At 41.3% G+C, this 17,233-nt stretch overlaps 1 protein-coding gene across 1 annotated transcript; it reads right to left on the reverse strand.

The window, feature by feature from the left end:
- Nucleotides 1–51: 51 nt before the first annotated feature.
- LOC144017248 (lysosomal protective protein) lies at nt 52–14,196 on the reverse strand. Its single transcript, XM_077518602.1, has 11 exons — nt 13,916–14,196; nt 12,378–12,489; nt 12,173–12,310; nt 11,945–12,103; nt 11,436–11,527; nt 9,367–9,451; nt 9,126–9,272; nt 8,900–9,045; nt 7,135–7,297; nt 534–623; nt 52–460 (listed from the first exon to the last, which is right to left on the reverse strand). Exons 1-11 carry the CDS (start codon nt 14,095–14,097, stop codon nt 377–379), a joined length of 1,398 nt encoding a protein of 465 aa, XP_077374728.1. The 5' UTR covers nt 14,098–14,196; the 3' UTR covers nt 52–376.
- Between the last annotated feature and the right edge of the window lie 3,037 nt (nt 14,197–17,233).

The following is a 17,233-nucleotide window of genomic DNA, read 5'->3' on the forward strand; positions in this document are numbered from 1 at the left end:
CCAAAAAAGGTACATGTCTAAACGGTCCAGATTGGTGAGAAAACCTTAGACTTAATTTCCACAATCTTTAATAAAAATGCAGTTAACGTCTTCAGCATTATTGACAAGTCACCTGGCATGACTGAAAAGTGCAGTGTAGATTCATTTGGCATACAATGCAGTTGAGACATTGAGAGAAGGGCACTTTTTTCTTTGCACTGTGCATAAAACTAAACAAAGTGGTAAAAGGTTTACATTTTCTGTATAAGAGAGCTCAAAAATTGCAGTATGCTTTGTAGGCAAGTAAAAGAAACAGAATGAATTCCCAACAATCTTCCCTCCAAATCCAAATTCCCTGAAAATAAAAGTGTGATGAATGCAAAAATTCCATCACAACTCAGTAGGATCCATTTGTTATGAAGGACTGGAACATTTGAAGAGCTGGACCTGGAGCCCACTGCGGAACCATGTGACCTGCACCCTGGAGTCAAAGTCAATTAGTGTTGGAAGTACTACATAAATATTACCAAAGCCATCATCGTACATTTATTTACCTTAACTGTCAGGAAAGTAATGTTTCCATACTGCTGGTAGAAACCTGCGACTTGTTTGTCAAGGTACCAGGGTTGGTATCTAGTAGTGGCCTGGGAACAAACTTAATATATTAAATTGGGCTATATTTGGGTAAATATTTACAACATGGGCTCTATGAATGTTTTTTTTTTTTTTTTTTTTTTTTTTTTTTTTTTTTTTTTTTTTTTTTTTTTTTTGAAGAGCTCAGAATTGTTCATTCGGTAGTCTTACCGATTCAACGTCTTGTCATCATTGCTCTTTTCCTTTTTTTTTTTTTTTTTTTTTTTTTTTTTTTTTTTTTTGTGTGTGTGTATGTGTGCGTGCGTTTGCGTGCGTGCGTTTGCGTGCGTGCGTGCGTTTGCGTGTGTGCGTTTGCGTGCGTTTGCGTGCAAATACGTATAAATTTATACTCATTCATTCACCTAAAACCTTATAAATATCCCATTACCCTTCGCCTTAACCAGGTACTTCAGAATCTTGCCAGAGTCGTGAGATTTAAATGGTCAGGAGACCAGAGAAAAGGTCAGAAAAAAAAGAAATAAAGAGAAAAGAAAGGTAAATCAAAGTGACATCCAGCACCGACCAAACACTTCCTGCCTTCCCCATGATTACAAAATCAAAGTCTTACGCCAACCCCGGAAGCCTCTAAATTCCAGCAAATTTAGCGAGATCTCAAGAGCCCAGAGGAAAAACTAAAGAGAGGAAGGAGGGAAGGATCGATAAGGCAGAGTGAGATCAATAGAAGCCAGTACATCCAATCCATCAAAGTGAAGTCCAGCACCAACAAGACCCCTCCTGCGTGGTTACAAAACCGGAGTCTTATGCCAACCCCAGAAACCTCATACTTCTAATAAATTAAGATCTCAAGTGACCAGAGGAAAAACTAAAGAGAGGAAGGAGGGAAGGATAGATAAAGAAAAGTGAGAACCACAGACACCAGCACCAACTGATTCAAGGGGCTGTGGGAGGGAGAGGGTACTTCTGTTGAGTTTCAGTAGATGCTGGTGCGACGGATCTGGCATGCATAAGGACCACCACCAAAGAGAGAAGCCGTCAACCGCGGTCCAGCAAAGCGAGCACCCCCCCCCCCCCCCCACCCCCCCCGGAATCCCCAGGCCGCGGCAGCACCAAGGCCACCCCCAAGCCACCCGAGCGGACACCGGTCAGCGAGCCGACCCAGATACCCGGAACACCCCCGCCCCAGCCCCGGCCCACACCCCCGAGCCCAAGGCCGCAGAACGAGGCCCAGCGGGCCCCCACAGCGCCCCACCGGTCCCCAGCCCCCATCCCCCCACGACCCCCCCGCACCCCACCCAAACCCGCCATCCACCACGACCCAGGCCCCACCACCCCCGACCCCCAAACCCCCGAACACACCCCGACCCCCAGCACCCAACCCCCCACCCACCCATACCTCCACCCCCCCCCCAAACAAGCCGCCCCCCCCCGACGGCCGCCACCCCCCCCCCCGCGAACCCGGCCCCCCGCGAGAACCCCCCACCCCCCCCCGGAAACCGGCACCGGGCAGCAGCGCAGAGAGGGAAGATGTGCCCACCCCACCTCCAGCCGCGCGAGATTTGCACCGCGGCGGGAGGGGGGAAGCAGAGGAGGAAGCACCAGGGGAGAAGGCGGGACACCAGAACACCGAGCCCGGTGGGGAGAGGCCCCGGTCGTCACGCCAGAGTACAAGTGACACCTAACCCTGTTACTGAGTCCGCCAGCTCGCCGACTGGCGAGCTCTACCCTTACACCGTGAATGTGGCCCCACCCAGTGTATATACAAGTGTGTGCGTGTGGTGCATTAAAATTGGGAGCAGGTGAGTCGGAGCAGAGGGAAAAAATTTCCCCTACTCCGACACACCCGTATCCCCCCCCAAAAAATGAATATGTATATGTGTGGTGCATTAAAAAAGGGAATGGAGGGACAAAGTGGTGGGGCAGGGACACAAATGGGGGGGACCACAGCGCTGCCAGGCACTGCAGTCCATCCCCTCTGATGGCTCCCCGCCCCAACTCACCCCTCCCCTTGGACGTGAGGTGCATTAAAATTGGAGGGGAGTTGAAGGGTGAAGACGGTGTTTCCACCCTTCCCCACCCCACCAAGAAATGTGTTGTGTGCCCTATGTGTATATTTACAAAGTGTATAGTGCAAGCTAGTGAAGTGAGTAAGAGGAGCGACCAGCGGGGCCTCACCCAACCCGGCGGGTGTAGGTGGCACGCCCGCCCCCCAGCACCCCCACCCCCCGCCGCCCCCCACCTCATCCACCCGGCACCACAATGGGCGGACAGCCAGCGCAGCAGGGCTACCGGACAGCCCACCAGCCACCGGGGCCCGCCCGGGGCACCAGGAGTTATACCGGAGCGGGGCAGGCCCCAAACCCTCGCCCGGCCCCCGGAGCCCGACGCCCGGGCCGGGGAGGGAGCCCCAGGCCCAGGGAGAGGGAGGGGGAGGGGCCGCAGGGCAGACAGGGAAGGGGGGGGGGGGGGCGGGGGAAGCGGGGAGAAGACGACAAGAAGGCGAAAGGGCGGCTGCAGGGCAGGAGGCGGGGGGGGAGAGGAGGAGGGAGGGCGACAAGGGAAAAGGGACCGGGAGGCAGAGGAGGATGGGCGGGAGGAGGCGAGGAGGGAGAGGCGACGGGGGGGAGGAAGGGGGAGGGGAGAGGGAACCACGGGGCACACCGGAGGCCCACCCACCCCGAACCGCGCCGCCGGGCACGGAGCAGCGGACCGCGCCGGGACGGCACCGCCCCGGGCACCAGGGGAAGCACCCCAACACCGCACCCCACAGGGGGCCCAGGGAGCGGCCAAGACGCAACCGCCACCGAGCAGACAACGGGGGGGGGGGGGGGGGGGGGCAGAACCACCCCCGCCCGACCACAGGGGACGGCGTCAAGAAAATTGACTAATTAGCATGCAGTAACACCAAGTGTTGATGCTTAGTGCCCACTAGAAATAGATCTTAAGGAGTTATTGAGTATAGTGTCGTATAGTGTGGTATGCTCGAGCCCACTAGCAGCAACTAGGTTCCTGACTATATAAAAATAAAAACAATCAGATACAAAATACCAAATACAGGAGCAGCGAAAACAGAAGTTGTAACGATGTGGTGGCTCTCGTTAACAGGCAGAATCTTGGCAGGATTAAGTTGCCAAATTGAGATTAAAATATTCTATGTACATAGACCATATTTGTTTAAATCTTGATACTTGATTTTTATTTAAGGCAGAGATTTTTTCCATTGAGATATAATTTATTAGTAAGTTTAACCAGTGGTCGATATTTAGAGATTGTTTATTTTTCCAATTGACAAGGATTATTTTTTTAGCAATAGTAAGGGCTATAAATATAGATTGAGATTGTTTACATGGTCGCTCAGTTATTGTTAAGTCACCTAGTAAACACAGTCTTGGAGATAAAGGAAGCCTACAGTTTAATATATCAGCGAGCTTTTCCAAGATTTTAGTCCAGAAATGCAGCACTGGAGTACATGACCATAAAGCATGAAGATAAGTATCGGCAGTGTTTTGTGAGCACTGGAGACAAATGTCGGAGTCAGAGAGTCCCATTTTTTTCATCATATATTGTGTAATATATGTTCTATGAAGTATCTTATATTGGATAAGTTGCAAATTTGTCTGTTTGGTCATTTTAAATACATTTTCACAGATTTGGGTCCAAAAGTCTGGTTCCGGAACTATAGACAAGTCTTTTTCCCATTTTAAAGTCGGTAAATACGTTTTATTTGTGTATAAAAATAACTTATATATTTTTGATATTTTCTTTATTGTTGTTGGAGAAAGCTTTATAATATCTTTAGCTAAGACAGGCAGTTGGAGCGTATCTTGAAGTGTTGGGATTTGTTTCTTAACCATATTTTTAACTTGCAGATAATGTAAGAAATTTCCCTTTTTTATTTCATATTTCTGGACCAAGTTTGTATATGATATAAACTTATTATCTGAGAAAAGATGATGAAGGTGTGTAATTCCTTTCTGCTCCCATAGGCTTAAATGGAACGACTGATTATTAAGTTGAAAGTCGGGGTTATGCCAAATGGGAGAGAGCCCACAGGGCGCCAATTGGGAGTTTGTAATTTCTAATGCCTTCCACCAGGCAGTCAGGGTGGCGGCTATCATTGGGTTTTTAAAACAATTATGTCGTCTTATTGATTTTGTAATAAAGAGTAAATCTGACAGTCTAAGATTATTACAATCCTTCTGCTCCAATTCCAACCAACAGTTAGTATCTCTGTTGGGTTGTGTCCATAGCACAAGATATTGTAGTTGATTAGCTAGATAATAGTACATAAAGTTTGGTGCCTCTAAACCTCCTTTAGATTTACTTTCCTGAAGAGTAGATAGACTAATTTTGGCTTTTTTTTTATTCCAATAGAATTTTATGATAGCAGAGTCCAGCGATTGGAACCAGTTAGACGTAGGTTTAAATGGAATCATTGAAAATAAATAATTAATCTTTGGTAAAACTTTCATTTTTATAGTAGCTATCCGTCCTATTAAAGAGATCGGAAGATTATTCCAGCGTTCCAGGTCACTACGGATACTATCCAATAATGGTGAAAAATTTAAAGAAGTTAATTCAGTTAACTTAGGTGAAATTTTAACACCTAAGTATTTTAAATTACCTGTAGGAAAGGAGTAGTGTGGATCCTGACTTGTAGGATTCCATGAATTTTCTGTAATAGGTAATAATGTTGATTTTGTCCAGTTAATAGAGTAATCTGATAAGTGAGAGAATTTAGTTATTAATTTAAATGCTTCCCCTAGCGAAATAGCAGGTTCTTCTAAATAGAGTAATATATCATCGGCATATAGATTAATTTTATGTTCTATTGTCCCGGAGTGGATTCCTTGGATCCGTCTATCCTGACGTATAGCTAATGCAAGCGGCTCAATAAATATAGCAAATAATAAAGGAGAAATTGGGCACCCTTGTCTTGTTCCCCTTTGTAAAGTAAAACTCTGTGATGTAATCCCATTAGTAGTAACTGTAGCTTTAGGAGAATCATATAATATTGAGACCCATTGAATGAATGACTCCCCGAAGCCGAATTTATTTAAGACAGCAAAGAGGAAGGACCAGTTAACTTTATCGAATGCTTTTTCTGCATCCAGCGAAATAACAACTGCCTTTTTATCATGCCGCTGTGACATACTAATCAAGTTAAAGAGTCTCCTAATATTATTAGTAGAATGACGACCTTTAATAAAACCTGTTTGATCACTATGAATAATTGTCGAGATTACCGTCTCTAATCGAGATGCCAAGGCCTTAGCGATAATTTTAATATCGGTATTAATTAGTGATATCGGTCGGTAACTTGACGGGAGGGTAGGGTCTTTTTCTGGCTTTAATAAAAGTTTAATTGCTGCTATATTCATATCTTGACGTATATCACCTTTACTTTTAATTTCAGTTACTACTCTTAGAAATAATGGAGCAAACATTAACCAGAAATGTTTAAAAAATATAGCCGGAAAGCCGTCTGGACCAGGTGCTCTGCCATTAGGCATACTGTCTAAAGCACGATACAACTCATCTATAGTAAGCGGGGTATCGAGAATATCTTTATGTTCAATAGATAACTGAGGTATATTTAAGCTGTTTAGGAATTCCTCAATATATTCAGGGTTAGGTCTATTAATTTCTGTGTATAGATTTCGATAATAGTTATAAAAAATATGGTTAATTTCTTCTGGTGATTGTGTGCATTCACCATTTATATCTTTAATAGCCGTTATAAGAGATTTTTCCCGATTCCGTTGAAGTTGATTTGCCAGGAATTTACCTGATTTATTATTATGTTCAAAATTATTATATCTCAACTGTTGTATTATAAACTCTGTCTTTTTAGATAACATGTTATCTAACTGTATTTTTATATTCTGTAGTTCTATCCATATTTGATTATTTGGGTTTAATACATATTCATCCGTTAGTTGTTTAATTTTATCTTCCAGGTATTTTTCTAATTTTTGATCCTGTTTCTTTTTATAAGTTGAATATGATATAATTTTCCCTCTAATTACCGCTTTCCCTGCTTCCCAGAGAAGAGATGGAGATATATTTGGAGAGTCATTTATTTCCAAAAAATCTGCCCACTCCCTTCTAATAATTTTATCAAACTCTACGTCTTTCAGTAATGAGATGTTAAAACGCCATATCGGGGGAGGTTTAAAGGTAGAGTCAATTTGTAGAGTGAGGGAGACTGGTGCATGATCACTTATAATTATAGAATGTATTTTTATAGCAGTTTTATCAACAATAGAATTATTTGTAAGGAAAAAATCAATTCTTGAGAATGATCGGTGCACAGCAGAGAAGAAAGTAAATTCCTTCTTAGTTGGGTTTTGAAGTCTCCAGCCATCGCTGAGGCCAAAATCCTCCATATACTCATCTATTACTTTAGCGGATCGTGGCTCTATGAATGTTATGCCAGCTAATACATTTTTGTTACAAAAACTGATATTAGTTTAAAAAAACAACAACAAAGACAATGCCTATATGATGACAAATGGGGAGGGGAAATCAAACAAAGGTTCGGATTCAATATTAAGTGGGTACCTCTATGCCGAGGTCTTCCACAAACCACTGATCTCCCAGGAAGTTGCACGCCATGTCTGTGTCCCCGTTGTAGACGAGTGCCCGGAGACCAACAGAAAGCAACTTCAAATACACGTCCTTCACTGATGCGTACAGGTGGGTGTAACCCTCCCCAACTGTGTCACTACAGACAAATGAAGCGTTAACATGAATTAATACAGTACAAGATACTCCTGGACCCTGACCAAATAAATAAACAAGAAGAAGAAAAAAAGTGAGTAACCCTTCCACTGGATACCGTAATTATTTCTGTAATCATGTTTCACATTTAAGCAACCATGTGAGAAAACATACTATACAGTAAAACAGAATAATAAATACACAGTTTTAGAAGGGTTAGGGTTAACTTAACGCTAAACACAAATTGGTGCTTCTGACTTTTTTTCCAGTTGATGTTTTACAACTAAAAATAAATGGAATTTGATTAATAAAATGTTTTAACCAGTGAGGCTGTCTTGTGCCCTTCCCTTCGGCTAGAAAATGGTAGTACACTACTAATCAGCAACCAGCAGGGGGCACCACTAGTTTTTACCACAAAGTAAAGATTGAGATTGGCATTAAAGTACATTTAAAATACCAAAGAAAACGTTTTAATTAACAAAAAGTATCACAATACCATGTAAACTCAATTTAGTTGTTAAATCTTTGGAAGTGAAACTCAGATTTCACTACACAGAGTAAAGGATTTATGCTGCACTCGAGGATGGTCGGAAGTCGGACCTTTCCCGAGGTCAAACCAGGAAGTGTGTACGAGAACGCCCCTTGAACTCGGAAATTCCAGTTGCGAAGTTAAAATAAAAAAAATAAAAAAAATTAAAAAAAGGACCCCGACTGTCGGACAGAATGGTAAACACAATTTATTTGAGTATAAAACTAGATAGCTTTCTTCAATTATAAATAAACACCATAACTTCACGTAACGCAGCGTACGTGACAGTATGCCGCTATCTCCATGTAGGAAAATTATACGGTCAACTACTGAACTGTATTGAATGCTTATGAAGTAAGATAAAAGCAATAAATGAAGCAAAATTGCGAGAATGCAAGTTTGCTGGAGGTAAAAAAAAAACATCCGCCATTTTGGTTGTTTACTTTGAAGGCTTTTAGATCAGAACTGGGAAAACCAACTCGGATATATCAGACTTCTGACCATCCTCGAATGCAGCATAATATACACTTTATAAAATCTGGGTGATTAAGTTTACAGTTATTAAAAATCCATCAACAAATTAGAACAACACTTTTACATAAGGAAAACAAACAAACAAAAAGATTTTCAAAATAGTGCCAAAAGTTTCCAATGTGTACTGTAAAGACAAGCATCAGTTTAAATTGAACTAGACTGAATTTATAATTCTCGAGTATTCTGATTTATTGAGGTGCACCCGTATATACACACTAACAAGACAAGCAGTGAATGGAGAGAGAGTCCCATGTTTGTGTGTTTTCCATTGAGAAATTAACAAAAAGAAGTCAGTAAGCCAGAGTGACTTTCATTTTGTTAACAGTTTAGCACCCTGTGGCCGAGTTCGTTAGCAATGCCGCTGCACATCCATTCAAATGTAAATTGAATGTCAGCCTGGAGACCTCGGCTTCAAGATTGCGGACATTATGGACAAATAAATTGTTGTAGCCCTGAAATCATACACCATTTTTTTATAATCTGTCAAAAATTAAAGCCAATAAAGAAGAACTTGCCATGCAGATCTTTGCTACGCTAACATACCTGCACAAGTCCCATGGTGGCAGCGTGTCCGGAATGTGCAAAGCTTTCTTCACATCGCCCCTGTTGAGCCAGTTGGCTTGCGCCGTGCTATTAATGCAGGGGGGCACCTTGGCCAGAGAGACGGAGAATGACGGCCCATCTAAATTCTTCCCACAAACGCTTTGGTTAGGATCACTTTTCGCTTATCCTGTGTGGTGAATCCGAGGACTGGTGCGCTCACACTTACATTGTTGCCGCGTTTGCCGTAGTTCCTGAACAGGTGACTCATTGCCCGCTTGTAGGCCGGATGAAACCCACCGCGACCCTCGCAGTTCAAGTAAAGGGCATACTCGTTGAGGCCACTGTTGTACACTATATTAAAGGCCACGCTGACCTGCAGGGAGATCAAAACAGAGGCAGAGGACGATTTGACATCGGTCACCCGTGTGGCAAGATGAACATTTTACATGCAGTGCACACGTACATACCAGCGTCTGGCACTTCTGGGAAGTAGAGTTGGAGAAGTCGCATCTTTGATCCTCGCAGCAATAATTGTTAAGATCACGCCACAAGCTGCACATAACGCACGTTACAAACAATCACAGCAGGGAACTTTGTTAGCAAACAACAAAAATGGACAAACTGTGCTTGGTCTTGTATTTATTTTTACTCACCATTTTATTATTAAGACACAGAGGTAACATGGCATCTACATATAATCAGACTTGGCATCTTCAGCTCTTATTCACTGTATTACTCCTTTCAAAATGCCCCCTAGTGTTCACAATGAGTAACCACATGTGAAATGCCCTGTTACTGTCTACATTTAAGTGAAATGTGTGGCAGTTGGATGTTAAATAGAGAGTAGAGAGAATAATGGTGCTCACTCAAAAGTAGGGATGTAATGAAACTGCCAAAATATCGTCGTTATCATGTTACAATATTAAAAGCGGCACATCTGTTTAATTAAAAAAAATAAAAAAATAAAAAAATACAAAAGTCAGCTTTATTTCCATTTGAGCTGTTCTAGCACCCTCTGGTGGCTAGTTGTGTGTGTGTGTGTGTGTGTTTTTTTTTTAGTGCAGTTTCATTTTCTCAAGACATGTTTTGGCCCTCATATGTTTAAAATCCATGCTGATGGTCATGTGAAGGGGAATATGCTTGTGAACTGAGTCAATATGTGGAGGAACTCAATATGTGTGTGCATTAGCAAGTAAGTGCCTCAATACTAAGTGATTATTAGAATTTTTTTGTGGTTTATATTAGTGTTGTTCCGATACCGTTTTTTGGCCCCCCCGATACCGATTCCGAACTTTGCAGTATCGGCCGATACCGATACCTAAGGTTTTTTTTTCCCTCAACATGAAAGAGCTGTCCTGCCATTGGTTCAGAACATTCAAGGGCCAATAGGATATCTTAGATCGGCATGCAGTGAGCATGTCACATATCAGTAAATGTCGTGCACGTGCAAGACACAAGATGCTGTATGTTACTTGTGAGTAGTCACCGATACCACTGTTTTAATGCAGTATCGGCACCTCTGATGATACCGGTATCGGAACAACATATATGCATTGCTGTTATGTTCAAAAGCTCTATAATTTGCTTTTTTTTTTTTTAATACAATATTGTGATCTTTATATAATAAATCACCAACCTCCCCACAATAATGATAATTATTGTACGTGATGTTTGGATATAGACCCTTCAAGATGACGTCACTGCTTAGGTCCCGCTGTGCCTCCAGGAGGGCAAGCTTCCCATAACAAATCAATGCAGAGCTTGGTTTTCGGGAGCGTTTTGTTAAAAAGGTGGGAAATATGTCAAGTGTCCAAAAAAAAAAAAAAAAAAAATGAAAAACTGCACTCATTGAAACCAGTCGTTTGGAGCCACTAGCTACAAAAAAAAATTAGTTTGTTGGAGGGCAAAGTGGAAGTGGAAGCTTAAAGTATGTTGTTTTTGGTTGAAACAGTACGCCAATCACTACTTTCATGGTATTAAGTGTCATTTATTAAATCGTTTGTGTCCGGATATACTTGTCTTGCTGTATATCGAAGTCTTCAAGCTATCTTAGCTTGCTAGCTGCTAACAAACAGATCGCACATTCTTCAGCAGAAATCAAGCCGGAGTTAAAGTGTTAATTGTGATAATCGTGTTAAACCGCTAACTTTTTTTTCCTCCGTTGGCCGCGCACAAGTTCACCATAGCATTGATCGCTGATTTATCAACCGTTTGACCTATTTTCTAAGTCACACTGATTGTTTTCTAATTCACTCACATTGACGCCCTGCCCCCCACCACTAGGGGCGCACTTCAACGTGACGTCACACTGGAAGGGTCTATTGTTACATACTCAAAAGTGTTCAAAGGAAACTTTTGCCATGTTCAAGAATAGTTTTTTTTTTTTTTTTTTTTTAATCGCATGTTTATAAAAGGCAACCAAAATATCGAAACCTCTCAATATGACAGTTCTCCACGCCTGCAAATTAAAGTGCCAAGGTGGATGTTCAAATACTAAACAAGTTCATGAATGTCATTCCTCAAAAAGCAAACTTACTCTTCTCCAAAGAGGCCGTGGTAGTAGCCAAAATATATTAAAGTCTGGTCATTGAGTGCATAGCTGCTGAGGCCATTTCCCACTGCAAACCCCTAAAAAGGGTGGACGGGGGGGAAATATAACACAATTGCCTTTGTTGTACAGTAATTATCACAAGAAATCATCAGGTATGCCTCAAGAAATTATCCGAAGATGATTTACTACAAAAAAAAAATAAAAAAATGTTTGTTCATCCGTCTATGCCAGTGACTGGCAGAACAATTACATTCTCTTCAACTATATGGCAGGAAGTACAATTAGCTTGTGTATCCATTCATACAACAGATGTTGCGGTCAATTAAACAGGCACACATTTCACACTCAATTAGCGAGTAAATTAAGACGAGGTCATCGGCACTAGTTTTTCTGACATTTTTGTTTGATGGCGTGCAACAAAAAGGTTGCGAAATAACTGCTGGCACACACAAATGGGGCCTCTAACAAACTGCATTCTACCTCAAGAACCTCACCTTAAATTTGATGTCGTTATTTCCTGCAGCGATGCGTAAGCTGAGGGTTGGCACATAAATTCCGCCGTAACTTTCTCCGAAGATGAAGAAGTCATTCCGAGTGAAGCTCGGAAACTTGGCGAAAAAACTCTGCAGCGCTTTGTAATTGTCCTCGGCGACCTAAACACATAAACATGTTGTTTCTGAGCTTTTTACAAGGTAAGTCAATCAATCATCGACTAAACTCACCTGATCATCATCCGTGGCGTAGTCGCCGTCATTGGAGTACGAGTAGCCAACCCCTGCCGGAGATTCTAAATAGAGCACGTTCGCGATCCGGTTCCAGCTGAAAGTGTTCTCGTACAAAGTGGCTCCGTCGTCTCTTACCTGACAGGAAATTTACAGTTGAAGGCCACGTCAGCTCGAAGTGTTTGTGCCACTTTTGCAAACTCACATGGAAGGGTCCGTTTTCGGATAGGAATCCATCTAGCGAGCTGCAGCCTGGACCTCCATTGAGCCACAATACCAACGGGTCTTTGACCGGGTCCCTCTGAGAGGTCACAAACCTGTGCCAGACCCAAACACCAAGATTCACTTCGCATTCATCAAAGAAGTAAACATGGTGAGGTCTATCTAGAGAAATTTATCAGTAGCTCATCTGCACGTACTTAATAATAATAATAATAATAATAATAATAATAATAATAATAATAACCTTTAAAAAGGCTGGTCAAAGTAGAAGTAGCAATTTAACTCCATTAAACCTCCAAATGTATACATTTTTTTTTACATAATAATAATAACAACAACAACAACAACATTCATTTTGTATTAGCAGATGCACAGGTCACATGACTATTTTACCAATCCAAGGTACAGTCTGGGCCATAAATATTGACACAATTGTCATCTTTTTGGCTGTAAACACTTGCTCCTTTTACAACACAAGATGTGCTTAATCTGCAGACTTTCTAATTTAATTTGAGGGTATTTACATCTAAATCAGATTAATTGAACAGTGTTAGAATTACAACAGTCTGTATATGTGCCTCCCATGTTTTCAGGGACCAAAAGTAATGGGACAAATGAATCATAAATCAAACTTTTACTTTTTATCACTTGGTTGCAAATCATTTGCAGTCAGTTACAGCCTATTGTGATGTTACTAAAACGGAGCCAGATAACCTCACAGTGTCCATGGCTCACACGGCAGCAACGTTTTCAGTTGACTCATTTCCATACAACATGGAAGAAACCATTACAGAAATATTCCAGTTCTATGACACAAATGTGTGGATGGAAGAACACACACAAAAAGAACAGCCATATATAATTTGTCTTTGCCTAAAAACAGTGACATTTCAGCCTACAAGAACTCAATTTGAAACTTGGGAAACATACAAGAGGCTGTAGTCAGTCTGCATTTGCAAAATGAAATGCATGTGTTGAATAAAACCAGCATGTCAACCACAGCACAAAAGTGACAACAGCGGACATGTTGAAAATATAAAGTGTTGTGTATTTTCAAAAGAGCAAGGAGAGAGGCAATCCAAAATGCATGAGCAGCACTTAGGAATGTAGGTTGTCACAACTCAAAATTGTTTTTGAGAAATGAACCTACTGTTAATGTTCCAAAGTGATGCTTTTAGGCAATATTTACATTTGCATTTTCTAATTTTACATTTTGTCTAGTTGCTATTCATGCACTATTTAAGAAAAAAAAGTTACTCAACATTCTTTGCAACTGAATACTTGGGTCTACTTACTGTTACTCTAGTAATTATTTGGAGCACTACTTGATACATACTGTACTTGAGTCCCATACAGCGCTCATGGGTAATATTTTCGGCTACTCTACCCACCTCTGATGGGCACAATAGAAATAGAACGTCTGCACATGAATATTCAGAAATATAGTAGTAACGCGAAATGAATCAGGTGAAAACCTGAATGATACTCAAGTGTGTATTTCGCGTTGCTGTTGCGCCTCACCAATAATGAAGAAACTTGCCGGGTCTGGCCTGGACGTGTCCCGACCACTGACGGAAGTTGGGTTTGAACGTCAAGCCGGGGAGACGGTTCACCTCGTCGGGGGCATAATGAGCCCACGATCCGAGCTGGAACGCGGCTAACACGGATAACAATAAGGCCAGCGTGCAGCCACCGGCGTCCATCGTCTGACCTCAACGATGGAGTAACCGAAGGGAATGAAAGCAGAGGAAGAGAAGCTCGTTTTTAAAGCCTAGCGCGTGACTTCCTTATAAAACAAGTCACGTGATGGCGCTGGTTCGTCACGTGCGCTGATAAAACTAGCACTTCAGTTGCTAGATTTAGCACAAAAAAAAAAAATAAAAATACAATAAAAAAATAAAATAAAAAAAATAAAATAAAAAGACATTGACGTTAGGTATATATTTTGTTTAGCTTCTCCTGAAACTCTGTCACATCTTTTCTGGCATTGTGAGCTCACATAGAAGCTACGGAAGGATGTAGTAATATTTATTTGTGGTAATTACCTTATTGCAAATTTTGTATTGTTATATGAGGATGTTATTTTTTGTTATTTTGTAAAGAGTGGAAAAATGACAAAGTTTTTGTGGTAAATCTGCGAATTATATTAGCAGCAAAGTTTTATATGCAAATTTGGAACTCACAAACTACTTTTATTTACAATCAATCAATGCCTGTCAGAATTCACGTGTGCGATATAGTTATATGGCTGAAAAGTGACATTGTATTTTCATTAATATATTTTGTTTTCATTCTTTTTTAGTGTTGTATCCACCTGGCACTTTTTTTTAATTCTATATTGTTGCAATGTTTTGATCACTTTGATGATGTTTGATGTCAGTTTGCAACAGTTTTTTCATCCATCCATCCATCCATCCATCCATTTTCTTGACCGCTTATTCCTCACAAGGGTCGCGGGGGGTGCTGGCGCCTATCTCAGCTGGCTCTGGGCACTAGGCGGGGGACACCCTGGACTGGTTGCCAGCCAATCGCCGGGCACACAGAGAGGAACAACCATTCACACTCACAAGCACACCTAGGGACAATTCGGAGCACCCAATTAACCTGCCATGCATGTCTTTGGAATGTGGGAGGAGACCGGAGTACCCGGAGAAGACCCACGCGGGCACGGGGAGAACATGCACAGTTTTTTCAATAAAGTATTAAAAAAAAAAATAATAATAATCACACTACCCTAGCAACTTTCCACTCGGAACCACCTTGCAACACATTTAGCTACTTTTGAAAATGGTAAAACCTTTCGCAACTTTGACACACGCAGTCTGAGTGATACATGTGACTTTGGATGTGCAATACAGTATATATTAACATTATAACATTACATTGGCCACTTCAAGTGGAAATACATATTCATGCTCCTCATGCCTTTTTTCAGTACTATAAAAGAGTCCACAAGTTCCTAAAAAAGGTTAATGTTTTTTTTTTTTTTTTTTAGATCTTTCAATTTCCCTAAAGTCCACTTCATTTAGCTTGAGTGAGGCTAATTGTCATTTGTGTAGAAGTTGTGAGTGCAGATGGCACAGCTAATGAAATCAAAAGGGAAGTGCTTTTTATTCACTGGATTTTAATTAATTTGGTGTATTTGTTGAATACAAGTCAGGATGAACATCTCCCCCTCAGGTTTTTCATCACTACTTTGGCTTTCTCTTTCCGACTGAATAGGTTCCTAATCTGGTTGTAAGGTCCATCTGACCTATTGACAAATTTAACTCCCCTGATAAACCCTCCAAAGAATAGTTTTATCATAAATGAATTTTTAAAGGGTTATTTGAGAGAACAAATAAAAGGATTTCTAATGAGAACATTTTGAGCGGCCTGAAGAGTGGAATGACTCACGAAAAAAGGCACTTACAGTAGTAAATGGTGCATTTTTATAGATCCATTTAGTTACCCTTCAATGTAGACTTTCATTTCCTGAGTTTTCAATATTTTACCATTTTTAACCCTTTGATGCACAACATGAGTCAAAAGTGACCCAACAAAGTTTTTATGATCTGTATCTTTGCAATAACTCAATGTTATTGTTCAGTATTCCAGGTATTCCTCAATTAACTTGTTTTTTGTCATTAAACATTGTCATTTTATTGTTTATCTTCATACTTTTTGAATAAAAATGATGTTTTCATTACTACCCTTCCAATGCACAACATGGGTCATTTTTGACCCACATCTACAGTATTTTCTATGTTTTTTCATGCAGCCAGAGTGTTGCTTTGCTCTATATTTGAAATAAATGTATTTTATTGTTTACTATCACATATATTCAAAATCAAAAATTCAAAATATATGCAAAAGACAATGTACAAGACCAGTGGCCACCATGGGCCTCAGGATATATGAGGATATCCACCGCTTCATACGGTTTGACGACAAGACAACCAGGGCGTTGTGTCTGGAAACAGACCACATGGCAGCATTTAGATACGTGTTGAAATGTTTCCTGGACAATAGAATACACATAGAATATGGAAATAAATGTATAAGTTCTAGCACAGTGTTAGAATTGATCTAATTTTGAATTCTATGTTGAATACTCCCGCGACCCTAGTGAGGAGCAAGCGGTTCAGAAAATGTTGAATATTTTGTTGCTCACTCATTGGTTTCACCATCACAATGGACAACTTCATCAGTGTCCCTCTGGCTGAGAAGCTCCTTGAGAAGAACCTGACTATTGTAGGGATTCTTCACCAGAACAAGACAGACATACTACCTACCACAAAGCCATCCAAATCATGAATCTTAGCTCAGAATTTGGATCCAATGCTAACATGACCATGGTGAGCCATGTGCCGAAGAAAGGAAAGAATGTTGTCCTGAGCACAATGCATGATGACAAAGCAGTGGATGACACGAGGAAGAAGAAACATGGTGTGATTCAGTACTACATAGAACAAAAGGAGGAAGAGTAGATTTAACAGATCATATGGTTGGCACCTACACATGCAAGCGGAGAACACGGAGGTGGCCCATGGTGCTGTTGTACAATATGCTGGATATTGACACCCTCAATGCTTTTACACCAGCCGGTGTCACCAATGCTCGCTGACTGTTCATCAAGAAGCTGGGCAAAGAGCTGGTCATGCCACATATGAAGATCCGCATGGAGGGCACACCCACACTCCAAAACCATATATCATAGAAGCAATGGGAAGATGCGGGATATAAAAACAAAAGCACAACCCAACCATAAGACAAGGGCATGGCGAAGACGTGTGCAAATTGTCTAGCTGCCAAAAATAAAATAGCCAACAAGCTGCTGTTCCCAGTGCAAGAAGCCTG

The sequence above is a fragment of the Festucalex cinctus genome, chromosome 4 (genome assembly GCF_051991245.1).
Source record: "Festucalex cinctus isolate MCC-2025b chromosome 4, RoL_Fcin_1.0, whole genome shotgun sequence".
Lineage (NCBI taxonomy): Eukaryota > Metazoa > Chordata > Actinopteri > Syngnathiformes > Syngnathidae > Festucalex > Festucalex cinctus.